We start from the raw sequence: 21,281 nt of genomic DNA, 5'->3' as shown, positions 1-21,281 counted from the left end.
TTGGCTGTTCGACCAGTGACCCTCCCTGTTCCCCCCCCCCCCCAGCACCTTGAGACCCTCACGGGCGAGTAGCGCGCTCTACAAATTTATTTGATTGATTGATGATGGCATTATAATACTTTTCATTGTTTGCAATAATGTAATTGATTAAATCAGGTTTCAATGAGAATTAGGTGTCCATTGTGATGAATAGATTGTAACTGATCCCCACTATACATTGGTCATTTATTATGTTTTGTTCATAATAAGCAGGAAAGATCAGGCAAAAGAAGACAGCCCTCTCTTTAGATTTGGTCTAGCACATCTAATTAGGATTAAAGATTCAGTGGAAATCTTTTGTATTTGTGTAGTATCTTGCTGAGCCAATGTGATTATAAAGTATTTTTTCATTCCATTGTGTCACTTAAATGTTCAACTACATAAATATCTGGATTCGCCAAAAATGTATAGTAAATCTCTTATGCATAACGGACATAACACATCCTGACCTTCACCCTCAACTCCAAGCTTTCTACCCAGTGCCAGGCCCTCTGACCAGGCTCTGACTTTTCCTCCCTGCCAGGTCTCCTGCCCAGGTTCTGCTCTCCGCAACACCTAAGTCTCCTGTCCACAGGAGCCTTGTAAGTTGCATTGCTCTCTGGTCCTGCTCCCCGTGCTACTGGTTCCAGCCCTTCCTATGCTCCCGTTTATCTTTCTTTCCCACTCTCCCACCTCCCAGCGCCCCTTCCCCTATCCCAGGACATATTTAATGGAAACTGCAACGTGGCCGCTCTGTGGTCGCGTGCAGCAGGCACGCCAAAGGTGCACCAAACGCGAGCTCGTCTGAGCCCAACCAGCGCCAGGAACCGTGGACCTTTGGACCCCACAGATTCTCTGCCACTTATCTTCGCTCCCTAGGCCCCGGTTTCAACAACAACTGCTGCTTGGCATTGTCCGACTCCACAGCAGAACCATTCAACTGCCGCCACTGCCACGTCACCTCCACTCCAGGACCGAGTACCCCTGCAACATCCCTTGCTTCGCTGTCAGCACTGACCAAGACTACACCATACCAACTCAGTAGCATCCTTCTACAAAGCCAGATCCCTCTGGAAGAACTCCACTGAAATCTGTGACACCATCTCCACCCTCACCCCGACATAACCTTCATCACCGAATCTGGATCACCTCAGCTTCCTCACAGCAACTCCCACCAGTTACAAGATGAAACACCATGACCACACTAACAAACATGGAGGTGGCATTGCTGTCATACACAAGGAGTGGATTTCCTGCACCACCACTGAAGACCAGACCATGCCAATTATGGAACACATAAACTTCCAGCTCCACACCAACAATTACACCATCAAAGGCACCCTTGCCTACAGACCACCAGGACCACCGACCAGAATCAACAACGCCGTTGCTGAATTCATCACTCCCCTAGCCATAGAATCCACTCACTACATCTTCCTGGGAGACCTCAACTTTCACCTAGACGACCCCCCTCGACTCCAACTTCACTGACCTCCTGGAAAGACTGGACAACATTGGACTCAAGCAGCTAGTCACCGACCCCAGGCACATAGCAGGACACACACTGGACCCTATTTTCTCATCTAGAAACAGAATTAGGTGCACATACACCATGGACCTCACCTGGTTGAACCACTCCATCGTAAACTTCACCATCACTCGAAATACAAGCTCCATCCCCAATCCCCGCAGTGCACCCTTATGTAGCTGGAACAAGGTCTCTCACCAACAATGGGCCGAGGCCCTCGGCGCCACTCAGCCCAACTACCCCCCTCAAACTGGACCACCCTGTACAGAACTTCAACGACTGGATCACCAACAATGCTGACCAAGTTGCTCCCATTAAACCAGCTAAGGCTCACAGACCAGCCAAGCAAGCCATTTAGTATACCCCGGAACTCATCAAGACCAAACGCAGATGCAAACAACTTGAGAGAAGACGGCGCACCAGCAAGAACAAAATCTACAGAGCCACTGTCAAATCAGCCCTCAACGTCTACCATCGACAAATCAGAGCAGCAAAGAGGGAGGCCCTGACCTTCGCATCAATACCAGCACCAACCGAACCAAGGAACTCTTCATCAGAGAGTTCACCTACCCTGCAGCAACAGAAAATACAATCCCTGTATCACAGAAGCTCTGCAACACCCTCGCCGACCATTTTCACAACAAAACAGAAACCATCTACAAGAAATTCAATCCTCAACCCTCCAACGCCCCCAAATTCCAATCAATCACCACAACCGACCACACACATAATGCCTGGAAACAACTCAGCAACGTAGACACAACTGCCCTTATGAGCTCCATGCCCCCACTGACTCATCAACCTCGGAAGGGACAAGATCAGCCGCCAACTCACCACTATCATCAATGCTTCACTTACCATGGCCACCTTTCCGACACCTGGAAACACAATGAGGTCAGACCACTCCTCAAGAAACACCCAACAAACTATAAAACTACCGACCCAGCTTGTTGCTCCCTTTCTCCATTAAAGTTCTGGAGAAGGCCGTCAACCTCCAACTCACCGATTACCTAGAGAGAAACAACCTACTAGACTCATCCCAATCAGATTTCAGAACCAACCACAGCACTGAGACAACTCTGATCGCCACCTCAGACAAATTCCGCCTCATACTCGACAAAGGAGAATCTGCCACCCTTATCCTTCTCGACCTATCTGCCACCTTCAACACTGTTTCCCACCACAGACTCTTCCACCACCTGCGCCAGATGGGAATAACTGATGATGCACTCAGATGCATAGCATCATCCTTCCTCACACGGTGCCTCCAGAAAATCCGCTCCCCCCTTCACATCGCAAGCAAAGCATAACATCTGCAGCATTCCCCAGGGCTCGTCCCTCAGCCCAATACTCTTCAACATCTTCATGACTCCCCTCGCGAATATCATCAGATCACACAACATCAATATCATCTCCTCCACTGACAACACTCAGCTTGTCCTATTGCTCTCTGTCAACCCCACCGCTACCAAGACAATTTTTCACAACTGCATGAAGAACATCTCAGCATGAATGAAGAACAACTGCTTAAAAATGAACAGAGACAAGACAGAAGTTCTCATCTTCGACAAAAACACGGCCCTCTGGAGTGACTCCTGGTGGCCAACAGAGATCGAACCCATGCCCAAAGACAGCGCCTGCAACCCCTGCATCATCCTAGACAGCAAACTCTTCAAGAGACACCAGGTCAACTTCGTCACCTCAGCATGCTTCCACATGCTTTGCATGCTCTGGAAAATTTTCAAGAGGCTCCCCATCCAAATCAAGAAAGGCAGTTAGTCATGCCCTTATTACCAGCCGTCTTGACTACGGTAATGCACTGTATACAAGCACCACCTCCAAACTCATACAAAAGTTCCAGTCAATACAGAACATGACTGCCAGACTGATTCTTGACCTGTCCAAGACAGCCCACATCTCCCAGCACCTGAACAACCTCCACTGGCTTCCGGTCCAGAAGAGATGTCACTTTAAGCTTCTCACCCACGCTTACAAAGACCTCCATGACCAAGGGCCCCCACAGATCCCTCACACATGGCGCTTCCACGACAGAGGACATGCCTTTTCCCATTTTGTTGCCAATGCCTAGAACGCCCTCCACCTTCATACCACCCCTAGGCTGACCAAATTCAAGGAAGATGCTCAAGACCTGGTTCGTCGATTGAGACCTGCTCCTAGCACCTGGATACCCCCATGGGTGACAAGCAGCACTTTACAAATACTCGATTAATTGATTGATAGGAAAACAATGCAAGTCAATAAGGATATTTTGCATACCACATTTTGAAATGGGCAGTGTAGGGGCCCCCAGGGGCACCCGAGTCCCCTTACCGCCAGCCTTTCCATGGTGGTGTTCATCGCCATGGAAAGGCTGGCGGTAAGGTGAGTCAAAATCCCCAGGGCAACGCTGCTGGCAGCGCTGCCCTGGCGGATTAAGACCACTGCGACCACCATGGCGGTATTCCGCCGGTCCTGGCGGTATGACCATGGCGCTTTCGCCACGGTCAAAATATGCAATGTAGTACCGCCAGCCTGTTGGCGATACTACTGTCACATTTCCCCTGGAGGTCACTGACCACCAGGGTTGAAATGAGGGCCTTAGTCTTAAACTCCTTTTATCTTTCTGTCACAGATCACTCATTAGTTCATCATGAGATTTAGGGCCTCTTATCAAAGGGTCAATCAAATAGGTCCCCTGTGATCCTTTTGGGGATCTAAACAATGGTTTTGGTGTGACAAAGAGAAAAGAAAAGTTATGAACTGTGATCCTTCTGTGACACCTTAACTATTTTGTTACTTATTACCACTCCACTCTACTGACGCTCTGGTCAGTGTCTGTTCGCTCCTTCCTGCAAACCGCCACCTGCTGTTGATCCCTCTGAGAGTCTGCCGGCTCTGAAATCGAGGCTCATCTCCACTGCAGGTACCAGCCTGCACCTCATCCCTGGTGGCCGTCTGTATCTGGCTGTCTCTGTTTTTCTTGCCTTTTTATCTTTTTTCATCTTTTTGCCTATTTTTCCTCTTTTTGCACTGTTGTGCTTCTGCCATTGCTGTTTTCCGTTTTCCTGCGCTCCATCCCTGCCGCCCCTGCAGACCCGTCCCTGCAAAGTACTTTCCCACCCTCCCAGTTGACTGGCCCCTCGCATCTCCCTCCCCTTCTTAATGGTGGCCACTGCGTGACCGTGCAGTAGGCACGCCAAAGGAAAGCCCATCTGCTCTTGTCTTCACCTGGACCGCGCCCAGCACCAAGGACCCTGGTTCAAGCATGACCCACTGATACAATGCCAACACTCTGCACGCCCTCAACCCTGGAAGATCCTCAGCCTGCCACCAAGTTGACCTGAGAAATACTCATGGACCATTCTCCTGCCACTTCTGCTCCCTCACCTGCCTCTGCATGCCCCTGACATTGCCTTCCTCACAGAGACCTAGATCACCCCCACCTGAGCCCCAGGCATCACCACTGCCATTCCTGATGGCTACAAAATCATCCACAAAGACAGTCAGTCGACCAGGAGGGGGCATTGCCATAGTCTACAGGAACACCCTCTGCCTGTTGACCACCATCAAGACGCACAACCAGCCAATCACCCTCAAACACCTACACTTCTAAATTCAGACCAACCCGAACACCTCCCTTCATGACACACGCATCTACAGACCCAGTTCAGCCAAGTCATTGCCAACCTCGTCTACCCCCACTCACTCACCTCGACTGACCACATCCTACAAGGTGACCTCAACGGGCACCTCAATAACCACTATGACCCAAACACCACAACCATCCTAGACAACCTCGGCACCAACAGTCTCAAGCAACTAGTCAACCTCCCCACTCACTCAGCAAGTCACACCCTCGACCCCTTCTTCTCTGCAGGAAACAACATCACCATCTCTCACACCTCCGAACACCATTGGACCAACCACCAATGCATCATTTTGCTTTCACGAAGACCACCGCACGCCACCACACCCCTTGCAGAAACTGAAGCAAAGTCACTGAAGCCCAGCTCATCGACGCTCTCAGCCACTTGCCCCCCACTGGATGCCATGAACATGGACGACTCAGCAGGCAGCCTGCACCGTTGGATCACAGAATGCACTAACACCATAGCCCCACTCAGAAACCCGGAACAGACACCTCATATATCCCCCCTCTCAAAACCTCTGCAACAACCTCACCACCTTTTTCCACTGGAAAATCTAGGACATATACGAAGGAATCAAGAACAAAAACCCACCCACAGTGCCCACCAACACCGCACCAGACCCTGAACCATTGGACCCCTCTCTCCACAGAAGATACCTCAAACCTCATGAACTCCATCCATTCAGGGGCACCCTCGGACCTGTGCCCACATCACATCTTCAACTTGGCCAGCACCACCATTGCACCAGGGATTTGCTGGACTATTATCTGTTCCATCAAAACCACCACCACAACACCGGCATCACCAGCAAAGCACTGGAATGGATCAGACTCATACCATTCAGCTCGGCACCCAAAGAAACCTGCTGGCGGAGTACCCCAGGGATCCTCACTAAGCCCGACCCTCTTCAACATCTACATGGCCCCACTTGCTAAAATCTTTAGACGGCACGACCTAAACATCGTCTGCTCCGCCAATGATACCCAGCTGATCCTCTCCTTGGTCAATGACCCATCAACAACCAAGAGAAATTTCCACAAAAGAATGAGAGCAGTCACCACCTGGATGGAAATCAGCTGACTCAAACAGAACTCGAAAAAGACAGAGATCCTCATACTCAGCTCCACTCCCTCCACCTGGGATGAATACTGGTGGCCAACCGCCCTAGGAAACGCCCCTACCCCACCAACCATGCACGCAAACTGGGCATCATCCTGGACTCCACTCTTTCCATGACCCACCAAGTCAACACCTTCTCATCGTCATGCTTCCACACTCTGAGTCTCCTTCTGAAGATTTTGAAGTGGATCCCCACGTGACAAGAAGGACGGTCACACACGCTCTTGTCAGCAGCAAATTGGGCTACGGCAATGCACTCTGCGCTGGCATCACAAAGAAGCTACAAACAAGACTACAGAGAATCCAGAACGCAGCAGCCCCTGGACATCCCCTATCACATCCACATCTCCGCTCACCTCAGAGACCTTCACTGGCTCCCAGTCAACACATGGGTGATAAACTGCACTCTACAAGTGCCTGATTGATTGATTGATTGATTTCAAGATGGAGACTATTCCTCATTTGAGAGACTGTCTTTAAATTGATAGACCATTTGGACCTTAAAGATTCCTACTTGCTAGTACCCACATACCTCATTTATAGAATGTTCCTTTACTTCTCTTGGAACAATCAAACTTTTCAGTTGATGTCACTTCAGTTTAGTCTTTGTTAGGCTCCTTGGTGCTTCAGCAAGATACGCAGACGAGTGGTATCTCATCTCTGAACTCTGGGTGTTTATGCACTCATTTATTTGGATGATTTACTGATCCTGGCACAAGACAAATCAAAGTTACAGTTTTCTATATCCTTACTGACAAGTTTGGGGCATGTTATGAAATAGGAGAAATTGCTTGATTAATATTTTTTTTTTACCAATTGCCAGAACACAAAATCATAAAAATTCAGAAGAAACTGTCTCACTTACCTACTTTGTCCCAAATCTCTTTATGCCATCTAGCTAGGATCATGAGCCTGCTGGCATCATCAATTGAATCAGTCTTCCTGGGTCTGCTGCACCAGCAGGATCTTAAATGCCTAAATATTTGGAACCTCTGGTAATGTCTTCAAGACTAAGGGCCTGATTATGAGTTGGGCGGTTGAAGTGCCACAACTACAATACGGCGGTGGTGAGGCGGCTGTCAAGCCGATGGCGTTGCCAGTGCAGTATTACAATGTTTCCATTGGGCTGATCAGTGAAAACCGTTGTCTTACAAAGTTTCTGCCGGTCAGCCTTGTGGAAGCATTACAGCGGCATTGAGCCCGGCACACAGCACCCTCATAATGCGCACTGTCTGCATCATAATCTGGTGGAGTGCGGTGGTCTGACCGCCACCGGAAGTTTGCCGGTCTCAAGACCACCAAACTTGTAATTAATTAGGCCCTAAGACACTATTCCTTTGGATTTAGAAACAAAGGATAAATCCTCCTAATGGCAAGAATACCTTTCCTCCTGGGATGGAACAGCCATCTTCAATCCTACCCCAGATCTTCTATCACAATAAAATGCAAGTTTGACTGAATGGAGGTGTCATTACAGCCAGTCCCCAACTGGAGGCACATGGTCTCAGAAGGAGTATTTCATTCAAACCAATTGTTTAGAGCAGCTTGTTCGCTTCTTTGCGATAACAAACTTTACAAAGGGTCATGGTCAGTGCTCTGCCCTTCTCCAAATGGACAATCTTCCAGCAGTAAGACATATATCAACCATTTGTGTAGGACTCATTCCAGAGTACTAATGGAACAGACCGAACAATTTTGTGATTATTTACTTCTACATCATGTGTTGATCAGAGAGCAGTACATTTCAGGCAATCTGGATTCAGTAGCAGGCTGGTACTAAGAACACCAGCAAAACTTCAGCAATTGGCAATATCATGTCTCCATCCTACAAATTCTTCAGACTCTTTATGGCTCTTTTTTGATAGATCTGTCTGCATCCAGACTAAGGCCTGATTATGAGTGTGACGGTCCTCAGACCACCACACTCATGGTGGCTGTTGGACCACCACATTTGTGGCAGTTCAACTACCACATTTCAAGGATGGCGGGCAGCCCTGCCAGCCTACCACCGGGATCTTTGAAACCAAGGTTTGCACCTGTCAGCCCAGCGGGAAAGTGATAATGGGCCCAGCGGGAGGTAGCCAGTATGGGGGCAGCCTCCACGTCAGACGTTCGGTGGACGGGTCATCCTGTACTCTGAACTCGTAATCAGGCCCTTAATACCCAGCTTAGCCAGTTTTACAGCTAAGACCAGTCCCAGCTGCTACAGGAGCTGATGCTTTAATACATGGATGATGTCAGGGTCTTCCTAATGCCTACCCCCCCTTCATAATGATCTCTTTTTGTCTTCACAAACACAGAAGAGAGTTGGGGAGACTAGTCATCATAACTCCCCTCAGGCTTTCTCATGTTTACTACTCATATCTCTCCAAGATATCCATCGATGTTCCAATTCTGCTTCTGCTTTACAATCATCTGCTCCTCAACCCTGGAAGGCAATCTCATAACCACGTGTTAACAGGCTGTTGCAGATTGATTATATGTAAGGAATTAGGCCATCCTGATGTGTCTCAGGCCTTTTGGCAGGCTCGCTCAACTTCATTAAAAGCATGTGGGGTCACTAAAACAATATCATGATAAACAATATCATTGACAAAAATATCATGTCAAAAATATTGTTCACCGCAATATCCTAATCCTATACTTATAAGTACAAAAATATCGTTAAAAAATATCATTGACACTAATATCATCCAGAAATATCATCCAGAAATATACAAATACATTGATTTTTTTTAATATAGAGTTCAATATATTTATTTTAAATTCTATTTTGTAGTATTTTAAATGTATTAATTTGTAAATATATATGAATATTTATATATATATTCATAGTAATACATTTAAAATAGTAATCAAATTAATATAATGGATATTATAAACCAAATAATAAAAACGGAAATATCAAAAACAAAAAACACATTCACAAAAAGTACAATAAACATTCATATAAACTTAAAAATAAAAGCAAGTAATATGAAGTAGAATAATTTAACAAAAAATGCTAAAAAATCTAGACACCCAATAATATGAAAACTATTGTAGTATAAGAATATTAAATATACTATTCCCGCTCTAGTTTATACAATGGTATGCAAAATGTTGGACTTTGGAAGGGTTAGGTTTACTATTCCTACTCCAGCCACCACAATAATCGGGAAAGTTTTGGACTTTGGAGCTGTTAGATTTACTGCTCCCACTTCAGTCAGTGCAACAGTAGGGAAAGCATTAGACTTGAGAGTGGTGAAATTTACTATTCCCACACCAGACTAAGAAACTGTAGTGAAAGCGTTGGATTTTAGAGGGGTGAAATGTACGATTCCCACTTCAGTCTACAGAGCAGTGGGGAAAGTGTTGGATTTCGGAAGGGTTCAATTTACTATTCCCACTCCAAACAGCACAACAGTAGGGAAAGTGTTGGACTTTGGAGGGGTAAAGATTTAAAAATAAAAATGTTTTCTTATTTATTTGCACAATTAATTAAAATCATTGCAAACCATAAATCAATTAGACAATGAAACAAAAATGCATAAAGTGTATACACAAGTTCAGTTAACAGTGGAAATGGTCTCTGTAGACAAAAATAACAGTGTCAGAATTGAATCAAGCACCACAAGACCCACAGACTCAGTTAAAGATACATTCCACAGACAAGGTTCAAACAATTAAAACCCTGACAAAAGAGACTGCACACCAAACCGGTGCTTACCAGGATCTAACCTGAAACTCCATGCAACAATTTTTAAGGCTTATTGTTTTATTGGCCAAAGTAGTTATGTCAAAGTGAAGGGTCAAAACAAATAAAACCCTGGAGAAAAGAGTCAACAACAATACACTCAGGAGTTAAAGTTCAAGTGCTTGACCATGTCTAGCCTACGATCCCATACAGGATTGTAAGGCCTGGTGTTCTATTTGCCAAACATAATTATATTAATGTGTGGGCATGGCTATATACCACAGGAGAGCTAACATGGCAAAGTGATTCATTACAATCCTCTACAGGTTCTCGTAAAATAGTCTGAGGTGTAGGGTACCGTGTAAAATAAGCTGCATAAGGGAAGAGCCACTTAGAGTCGAAATTGCAAATGCTTACCGATATCTGACCTGAGCACCCTTACAGTATTAAGAGGTCTATTGTTCTGTTTAACAAAAATAGTTGTGCAGGGGTCAAATTTACTATTCCCACTCCAATCTGTGCAACAGTAGGGAAAGTGCTGGACTTCGAATGAGTGAAATTTACTATTCCCACTCCAAACAACAAAACAGCAGGGAAATTGTTGAACTCTGGAGTGGTTAAATTTACTGTTCTCACTCCAAACAGGGCAACAGCAGGGAAAACAATGGATTTCGGGGGGGATAGAAGAAGGGGGAGGTAAAATTTACTATTCCCACTTCAAACAGCACGACACTGTGCTTTCTAATTAACTTCCTACCATGTACCCCTACAAACCTAGCAGCCTGCACCTAAAATGTGACAAAAAAATAACTACTCTATAACGTACATGTAGGAAGCTGGCTCTGTAAATACTATACTAAAATGAGGTATGGTGTGTGCAGAGTCCAGGGGTTCCCCAGAGGCTTAACAGAGGCTAAAGTAGATAATGCTAATGCTCTCTGTTGTGGTAGTGTGGTTGAGCAGGTAGGCTTATCAGTGGGTAGTGCAAAGCATTTGTTGTACACACACACTCAATTACTAACTCCAGGTCAATTTATTTTTATAGCAAAAATATATCTTGTTACTTCATTACTAGAACCAGAAGAACTTTGTTGCAGAAAAGTACAGTTGCAAGTAAGTAACAAGCATATGTATCAAATGTACTTTGTTTGGATTCTGCAGGTAAAGCAGTTTAGAAGTAAGTAACACTTTTCAATTTCAAAGGTTGACACAGTGCAATTTTTCATGATTCAATAGAGTCCTGGGGGGTAAAGTGCTAGCACAGTTAACAGGTAAGTACACGACTTGCGATTCTAGTCTTTGGGGGTTAGGATGTCCACAGGTCGAAGGTCAAGTTGACCCCAAAAGTGCACCACCAGCAACACGGGCCTGTCGGGTGAAGAAGTCAAATTTGGCATTGGGTTTACAATCGAATCCTCTGAGGACTGGAGGGACTTAGTAGAAAAGAGATTGCAAGTAAGTACCCGTGGTTGCAGGGCACAGGCCTGGGAGGTTTAGGTCAGCACCAGGGGAGCCACAGGTCAGCACCAAACATACACCCTCAGCGGCACAGGTGGCCGGGTGCAGGAACCCCAATGCTTTTCAATGTGGGAACCCCGGGGGGCACAAAGATGCTGCAGTCTGGATCCAGCGGGCGGTTCCGGAAAACCAAATGCTGGACAGGAAGGAGAGGCAGCCGCTGGATGTTGCTGGACCATCGGTCGGATTTCCCAAGGACAGGAGGCTGTGGATGAAGGGGTACCTTTAGGCTTCGGGAATCTTCATTGGATCCAGATGCAATCGGGGGGTCTTCTGGATTCAGGCTGCAGGCGTCGTGATGTTGGCCAGGAAGGGTCATCTCAGGATGGACTCAAGGTCAGATTCACCTGGGGACCTTCTGTGGACCGGTGGGCTACCAAGACTGGAGCAGTGGGTGTCAGCTGCAGAGTGGGCAAGGCTCATGGATCTGGGGTGGTTCTTGAGTCCTTTGGTGATTTCTTTTGGACAGGGCCGCTGTCCGCTGAAGTTCTTGGACCTCTGCTGGGCAGGCAGTCCTCTGGAGGTTTGAAGGGGTTGCTGGTCCTGCAGGATGCATTGCCTTCTTGGAGCAGGGGTCTTTGAAGCTGCAGACAGGCTGGTAGGGCTGGAGCCAAGTCCATTGTAGTCTGGAGTCTTCACTGCTGGGGTCGGCTTAACAGTCCTTCTTTCTTTTGAGGTCACCAGTAATCTGGTCAATAAGGTTCAGGGGAGGCCCTAAATACAGATTTGGGGATGTTACAAGGGGCAGAGGGCAGTAGCCAATAGCTACTTTCCCTGAGGGTGGCTACACCCTTCCTGTGCCCACTAACTTTGGGGAGGGGGACACATTCCTAACCCTATAGGTCCCTACCCTCCAAAACAAGCTAGAGGATTCTGCAGAGAGGGAGTCACTTCAGCTCTGGACACCTTAGGGGTGGCCTTAGCTGCATTGGTCACTCCTCCCTGTTTTACCAAATTTTCCACTGAACCTGCCACCAAAAGTGAAAGACTGAAAGACTGTTTACCCCCATCACATGGGGTGGGGGCATAATCAGTCCCATACTGGTTGGTAGCCACCACCCCACTATTCTATATATTTTTATAATTCCCTGGCATCCAGTATGCTTTCTGCTCCCCCCAGTAGTGGATCCGGGGTAATTGCCCCATCTGCCCACTGGTGGACAGAACAACTTTGGCCCCATTTATTTGGGGTGGGGGTATGGCCAAAATACCCTCTTATTTTGGAAAAAAATCTTCCCTGGTCTCTGGTGGGCTTTCTACCCCCCTCGGGGGCAGGTGGGCCTTCCAAAAATAGGACGATCTGCCCCCGGGGGCTGATATGGCCAACAGTAAGTTGCCCCCATGGGTAGTGACCCTTGCCCAAGGGGCTGCCCCGCCAAACAAAACACACACATACACACACACCAATCCCTGGTGTCTAAGTGGTTTGGGCACATCTGCCTAACAGAAATAGGCTGATCTGCCCCCAAGGGGAGTAGAAATGGCCTAAAATAAATTTGCCCCCCCAGGGTAGCGACCCTTGCCTTAAGGGCTGCTCCCCTTGCGTGAAACTGGAGCAAAAAAAAAATCCTGGTGCCTAGTGGTTTCTGCCCCCCTTGGGGGCAGAGCAGCCTAATAAAAATAGGCCGATCTGCCCCAAGGGGGGCAGAAATGGCCTAAAATAAATTTGTCCCCCAGGGGAACGACCCTTGCCTAAGGGGTCACCCACTTGAAATTTACGTAAAAATATTGAAATCCCTGGTGTCTAGTGTTTCCTGTCCCCTGGGGGGCAGATTGGCCTAACAAAAGTAGGAAATGGCCTAAAGACAATTTGCCCCCCAGGAGGGGATTGACCCTTGCCAAAGGGGTCGCTCCCCACATATAAAAAAATAAAATAAACCCCCAAAAAAATCCTTGGTGTCTAGGGTTTTCTGCCACCCTAATTACAATAGGCCAATCTGCCCCCAGGGGGGGCAGAAATGGCCTACAACAAATTTACCCCCGCAGGGGAGCGACCCTTGCCTAAGGGGTCGCTCCGCTCACGTGAAACTGACAAAAAAATTATTCCCTGGTGTCTAGTGGTTTCTGCCCCCGGGGGGGCAGATTTGCCTAATAAGAATAGGCCGATCTGCGCCCAAGGGGAACAGAAATGGCTTAAATACAATTTCCCCCCCAGGGGAGCGACCCTTGCCTAAGGGATCGCTCCCCATATAAAAAAATAAAAAGTAAACATAAAAAATATATATCCCTGGTGTCTAGGGGTTTCTGTCCCCCTCTGGGCAGATCGGCCTAATTATAATAGGCCGATTTGCCCCCAGGGGAGGCAGAAAAGGCCTAAAAATATTTTGCGGCCCTTGCCTAACGGGCCGCTCCCCTTATGTATAAACATAAATAAATAACAAAACTCCCTGGTGTCTAGTGGTTTCTGCACCCCTTGGGGGCGGATTGACCTAATAAAAATAGGCCGATCTGCCCCCTAGGGGGGCAGAAATGGCCTAAAAGTAAATTTGCCCCCAAGGGAGCGACCCTTGCCTAAGGGGTCGCTCCCCACATACATCAAACAAAAAAAACAAAAAACATCCTTGGTGTCTAGCGGGGCAGATCGGCCTAATTATAATAGGCCGATCTACCCCCAGGGGGGCAGAAATGCCCTGAAAATAAATTGCCCCCCTGGGGAGCGGCCCTTGCCCAAGGGGCCGCTCCCCTTATGACATACACAAAAACAAAACAAATTCCCTGGTGTCTAGTGGTTTCTGCCCCCTCTGGGGCAGATTGGCCTAATAAAAATAGGCCGATCTGCCCCCAAGTGGGGCAGCAATGGCCTAAAAGTAAATTTGCCCCCATGCCCCAAGGGAGTGACCCTTGCCTAAGGGGTCTCTCCCCACATACATAAAACAGAAAAAAACAAACAAAAAAATGTATCCCTGGTGTCTAGCTGTTTCTGCCCCCGGGGGTAGATCAGCCTAATTATTACAGGCCAATCTGCCCACAGGGGGGTCAGAAATGGCCTAAAAAAATGACATAAACAACAACAACAAAAATTCCCTGGTGTCTAGTGGCATGTCTGCTGCCCGATCGCATCGCGATCGGGCAGCAGAAATGCTGAGAGAGACATGAAAGGAGAGAAAAGGCCTTTCCTCTTCTTTCATGGCTCTCTCACCCCCTCGACGTGATCGGAGGAGAAATGCTTTTGCATTTCTCCTTCAATCCGCCCTGGAAGCTGAGCTTCCAGCGTGGTGGGGGCAGCCTCTGACATGGTGGGGCAGCATCATCAGACGCCACGGGGATCAGGGGAGCAGGGGTGGAAGGGGAAGGGATTCCCCTTTCATCCCTGCAGAGGGGAGTGGGTGCCAGGCCCCCGAGGGGAGCGCTAGTGCTTCCCCCGTGGACCCCTAGCTGGACGTAGAGGTTACGTCCTGAGCACCCGAGCGGGCTGTCCAGGACATAACCGTTACGTCCAGGGCACCCGAGGGGTTAAAAACAATTAATAACATTTATGTAAACTATAGAAACGCTCAAAATTTAAATGCCAACTCAAACACATTAAAATCATTAATCAAATAACTATATTTTCAGCACTATATTAGTGAAAACGATATTGAAAACATGACTATTATTTACAACAATATTACATATCTAAAAAAAATGTTCTTGTCACCGATATTTATGCAGCATGATATTTGAGTGTCACAATATTTAATTTCCAATATTTCTGTCTCACAATATTTTCAAAGCAATATTGTGGCAAAACACCACTTATGGACGCTGGGTAGCAGAAGAACTTTCAAGTTATCTTGCACTGGTTAGAGTATGAAATCAGGTAACCATCCCATTAAAATAAACATCTCTGTTGTGGTAAATATCTTAAGCTCCTTAACTTTTTCAGGTAAGTGTCACAGAACTGTGTTTATTCATGGATCAGCCACTTCTCTGCAACATGACTTCTTTTAGGGGAAACCAGTAGGAGAACAAACCTCATAATATCATCTTTTGAATGGTATAGGAGTAAGTATCCCTCTTTTACCAAAATATTCAGCGTCCATTGTCAACCTAGTTCTGAACATGTCCAATGTTTGGCTGGACATGTTTCTCTTTTCATAAACTATTTATCAGCAAAATTAATGCTGCTCTTTTTCCTTATCTATTTTAAAAGTGTATCTGAAGTCAAAGCTCTGGATTTGCCAGTCAAGCGGTTTAATGATTCAGAGGTTCTGTTATCAATTTTCAAGAGAACCAAACCCCTTACTATTCTGTCGAATATCCTTTTTTTCCAGATCATCCAAAGCTTTGTATTGTTCGTTGCCTGAGGAACACAAGGGTCAGACATCAGCGCTCAGCACATCAACTCCTTAACTCTTAGGGCCTCATTATGAGTTTGACTGAAGGGAAAGCCCATACTCCAAACTCCCGACAGGTGGGCGGAAACCTCGGCCTAGCGGGAAACTCCTAATAGGTCAGGCCGGGTGATTGCCACAAAGGCTGTGGCCAATCTGTCGGGAGTTTGGTGGCAATGCTGGAGCCCGCATGGTGCACCAACACCCTCGCAATTTTCACTGTCTGCAAAGCAGACAGTGAACATTGTGATGGTGCTGGGTAAGGCGACCCCTGCACTGCCCATGCCAAGTGCCTCCCCTGTGGACCCCTGCACCTGTTCTCTGCTAGCCTTTTCATGGCTGTGAAACCGCCATGAAAAGGCTGGCGTAGAAAAAGGTCATAATCTGCAGGGCAGTGCTGTTTGCAGCGCTGCCCTGGAGGATTATGATCTCCGCCAATATATGTGATCCTTTTGAACAAGAGGGACAATTATTGGTCCCCTTCCTATCTTCTTTCATTTCTAGTTCATTATCTTTCTGTGCTTTTCAGTTTCAGTTAAGCTACACCACTTCCAGAGGAGATGACATGTTAGGACTGTATAAAGAACTAATTACACACTTGTGCTTAAGACTGTCCTTTTTGTCACAGGGCTTTTGGGTAGTAGAGGATTTGTATTGTTCTTTGACTATATTGTGAACTCCCTCCACTATTTTTTTTTCTTTTCCTCTGGCTGCTGTTAAAATAAAAGCAAGGAAAGTGAAGCATAATCCTTGCCTCTGTATCTTTAATAAAATTAGACTTGCAAAAAAACGTGAAAAATATTGCTCCCAATTCCACTGATTTTGACAAGGGGCCTTATTATGAGTTTGGCGGTCCCACAGTGGGACCACCACACTCGCGGGTAGAACGCCACAGCCATGGTGGTATGAGTTTGGCGGTCCCACAGTGGGACCACCACACTCGCGGGTAGAACGCCACAGCCATGGTGGTGGCTTACCTCCCCTGAGCCAATACCGTAGCACAAAGCATTCCGATGGTGCTGGGTAGGGGGGTATGAACTGCCCATGCCATGAGTCATGTAGTGGCCCCCCTGTAGTCCCTGGCACTGGCTTTGTGCCAGCCTTCTCATGGTGGCGACCCCACTATGAGGAGGCTGGCGGAAAGCTGAGTTGTAATCAGCCAGGCTGTGCTGAGTTCAGCGCCGCCCTGGCTGAGTACAACTCTGGGCATAGGGAACCCATAGGGAACCAATAGGGAACCCATAGGGAACCACGTTCCCAGTGGAGACGGCGGTCCCCTGGCAGGTCCGCCTGCCTGGGTTGTAATGTGGCTGTCTGATCACCACAGTTACAGCAGTCTGGCCTTCACAATGAGGCTAGTGTTCCTTCGACCGCCAGCCTCATATAGAGGCCCTACGTTTTTTGGGAAATACTTCTGAAATGCAGCAGAGGTTACATAAACTGTGGACTATAAATATTAAATATATATTTCATTTAGTGTAGTTGGGGGCGGGATTAAGAGAAAGATTCAGCTGGTTCCTATTATGTTTTAAATATTATATTAACATATTAGCAGGCAAGCTCTGAGGAGAGTGCGGTGGCCTCGTCTTTTGCAGAGTGAAGCCTGCTCACAGTTATCAGCTGTGTCATCAGTTATAGAGATTTTAAAGAGAAATCGAAATGGAGATAGTGTTTGGTCATGCAAAATGATTGCATCACCAAAACATCACATTGTCTAGCCACTGCAATTTTTGCACTAACTGACATACACTATAAATATATATCTAATCTGTTTATTTCATTCTGTTTTGAATTTTAGGGTAAAGGAGTGGAGGAAACATTTTGGTTAGTAGGAAAAGAAGGTTTTACAAAACCATTGCCTAAGCCACCGGATGTAAAGCCTGGGTAAGAAAAGTCCAATTTGCTTTTGAACATAAAGAAGTACGGCCAGTCTAGTATTGTTTTCAAATGTTGCTCTTGCTTCTTGTTCATTCTGATTAAACCTATACTTCTTGTAGGACTCTGACTGATATTGAACTCAGTGTGTGTGCCCTATTCAAAATCAATCACATAAGTTATGTTCATGATATTTTCACTATTTTCCCAAAGGAAAACATGCTTTCAGTTATCCAGAGAAGGTAGCTATTATCCCAGTATATTAAAAGTATTTGCAAGAATTGTTTTCCCAAAACCATGAAGGATACTTTAGTGTAAACAACTGAAACTGAAGTAGGCAAAACATTAACATATGTTGTTAAGCAAATTATTTCCATCTGCTTAGAAAGGTCACCACTTTCTGAGAGTGCAGATTGTACAGATGACCTGTGTGTCAACACAGAGTCAGGGGTAGGTTTAAGCCTTCCCTGCATTGTCTCCCAAATGATGGAATGGTATACGTGTTGTGCCTGTTTGGAATTTGAACCAGTTCAACATAAAATAAAGTGAATACTATGGACACATTCACTGGTCTATTGAGAATGGGACAGCACATTATATTGCTCATCAAGCACTTATAAATAGTGGTGGAGGCTTTAAGGCTAAGGTTTACCCACATTTGACAGCTGACCTAGAGAGAGTCAGATTGTCAGCCTTTGTACATTCAAAGGTTAATACCTTTTTTGTTCTTGTAGATCAGCAGTAATGCTGATTCCTGCTGTTAAAAGCAAGTTTCTCCTGGAATAGCTTCTAATAAAAAGGAATGTGGGGAATGAGTAACTAAACGTTTTGTTGAGTAGAGATGCCTTTATTTTGTTTTAGATGAGAATTGCACCTGTATTCCAGGCTTGATTCACAAAATATTTTAGGAGTAGTTACAGCTTACTCCATACTAAGTTGTGACTTACTCATACATTTTCATGCCCTATTCTCCTTGTACTTGTATTTTCTTGAGATCCTTCAGTCTACCTGGATCACCGACTAGGTTGCTGATATCACCATCAAAACTGCACTCAATATACAACAAAACAGCTCCCTTTCATCCAATACTCGCCAATAAACGTACTTGATATATGAATACGAAATATATATTTATTGTATGATGTCACTGCTGTTTCACAATCACCACTCGTGGTGATTCATGTAAATGTCCATATTCACACATCTGCTTATTGTGAATTGTGTGTCCTGCTACTATTTATGTAAATCGGGACATGCATGTTCCCTGTGTCCGAATATCCCTAGAATAACGGAATTCTTTCGCTTGAACTGGATCTAAGATATCACAAAACAGGGATAAAAGCTTGGCCTCCTCATTTAGGTATTAAAGTTGAGGTAGGTTATTCATATTAAAACAAACCAATCCACCAGACTCAGAAGTTCTTTATTTACCCATGCCCTTCTAATATTCCCCAAACTTACCAGGACAAATATCTTTTATTGGTAAGTTTTTTAGGTAGACACAAGATTTGCAATTGTTCGCATTGAACGCTTGATAATTTTAACACGATTTTGCAATTCCTCATCAAGTGAAGTATTTATTGTTTGCATTTGTTCCAGTTTAAAGTTGAAACCTGGCACCAGCACACATCTCTTCAACATGCTGAGTAGAGTGGACACTCTCCAGTGTCTATCATTCTGCCCATATTCCAGCCGCAGAGATGTACAAATGACCCTCTGGGCCACTGACAGACTGCCTGGGTTATTTCTAATGGCAGTCACTAGGGTATCGGCCACAGTTGCAAAGAGCAAGGTCTAGAGCAGACAGCTCTGTCTGATACCCAAAGTAAGCACCAGCTTTCCTTAAATATAACTCTTCATTCATATTTTTACTCTGGATGCCTTGTAAATATTGAATATAATGATGGCTGGGTCCAACATAGAGGAAGACTTCCTTCAGGAAAAGCCAACCCACCCAAACAAAAACCTTTTTTGCATCTAGGTAACCTAAAATTTCCATATTCTGACGGATTTTTACTATATGCAGAAGATTTGACATTTTTCCAAAATTACCTACAATTCTTCAATCAAAAGATCTCCCTGGTTTGGTGGTTAATGTATATAGAAATGTTTACAATTACAATTGAATCACAGACTCATGTTTTCATTTTATTAGTTGTGACCACATTTGCTAAAACTAAACATTAGCACCACAGCCGCTATGTTGTTCATCTGTGGCTTTCATACGAACTCTTATGGCCTCCCAATCTGACCCGCTTCTCATTGTGGGAGCAGGGAATCCCCTCTGTTACATTTCAAGGGAAATGCAATTCAAACAATATTTTCTCTTCTCTGCAGGAATTGCATTCTCTACATAGACCAAATAAGTAGTTGAATCTTTTGAAACAACCAAAGAGATGATGTAGCACTAGTTAATAGTGCGCTAACAAACAGAGAAATAACTTTCCTATGACTATGTTACTGATTTTCCATAAAAAATACCCAGATTGTGGAGGAATAAAGAGTGCTGAATACATCCGCTAGTAGTCAATAGTTCCAGTCACATCACACATATGTCTCTAATAAAGGTATATAACTGCAACAGACCCATCCCGTAGATTTGCTCAGGAAGAGATGCTCTAGGTGTAAAATACCTCGTAGCATGGTTGTCTCGCCTTCATATTCACTTGGCGCCTGTATGTGGGCTTTTAGCCCCAACCACTGCTTTTTAAAGATTGTAACTATGAAGAATCAAATAGATTCGAGAACATTGCACTGGCCAATTAACAGTTTTCACTTCTGAAACTCTGAGCTGAGTGGTTTAGAAAATGCTATGATACTCATATAAACATTGACACAGGTGCACTCTGAATTTTGAATTTGATGTCTAGTTCTTCCATCCTTGAATTTCATTTTAATTATGTGAAAGAATCATAAGTGTGGGACTCCCCCTAACATATATTTGCAATGTAGTGTTTCCAGTATACGTGTGCTTTTGTTTAATACAACTTTGGGAGACAACTAGAGTTGTAATGCGGTACACACTAGTAGACGGATGATCAGTGATTGTGCACATCTTGGTAGTGTAAAATGAAGGTGTCGACTGGCTCTTGCGTGCCTTTGTTTATACACTATTAAAACATGTAAAATCAGTTATATGCAAATGCCTAAAAAACGAATCATGAAATTTTTTAAGATACAGCCCCTCGCTACTTTGGATGTCCAATTTCCATTCTGCACCTTTAATCCCAACTTTCACTATTTGCAACCGTGAATTATCTCATAGACCCCCTTAGAACCTACATGTCTACCTATGTCATAAAGGAGGAACCACTCACTGTAAAGATGCACTTTCTATCTCGCCCCTGCAACATGCCTTGCAATATGGAATGCATTTGCTGGTGAGCTGGACATGTATCGTGTTATCTAGAGTCCTGCTGCAGTCCTTTCTGCAGTTTGCTGGAAATGTTGTAGAAAAACGAAGGATATTTGCTGAAGGATTTAAAACTGCCTTTTTCCAGGTAAGGTTAGGGCAGGGCATTAATAGTCAGTCAGTTGGATCCTAACGAGAGAAGGCAAAGAGCCAAGGCATCCCGCAAATACAT

General features: G+C 45.4%; 1 protein-coding gene across 2 annotated transcripts in view; it reads left to right on the top strand.

Moving 5' to 3' along the window:
- The window catches only part of LOC138249793 (retinal guanylyl cyclase 2-like), a 361,038-nt gene that overhangs the window by 318,925 nt on the left and 20,832 nt on the right, over nucleotides 1–21,281 (top strand). For both annotated transcript variants that reach the window (XM_069203899.1, XM_069203897.1), the window contains exon 18: nucleotides 17,621–17,706. In XM_069203899.1, the coding sequence (XP_069060000.1) occupies nucleotides 17,621–17,706 (86 nt within the window). The remainder of the gene's footprint in view (nucleotides 1–17,620; nucleotides 17,707–21,281) is intronic.

This window comes from Pleurodeles waltl, chromosome 8 (genome assembly GCF_031143425.1).
Source record: "Pleurodeles waltl isolate 20211129_DDA chromosome 8, aPleWal1.hap1.20221129, whole genome shotgun sequence".
Lineage (NCBI taxonomy): Eukaryota > Metazoa > Chordata > Amphibia > Caudata > Salamandridae > Pleurodeles > Pleurodeles waltl.
The sequence above is the reverse complement of the archived record's forward strand: the minus strand, read 5'-3'. Positions and strand labels throughout refer to the sequence as shown.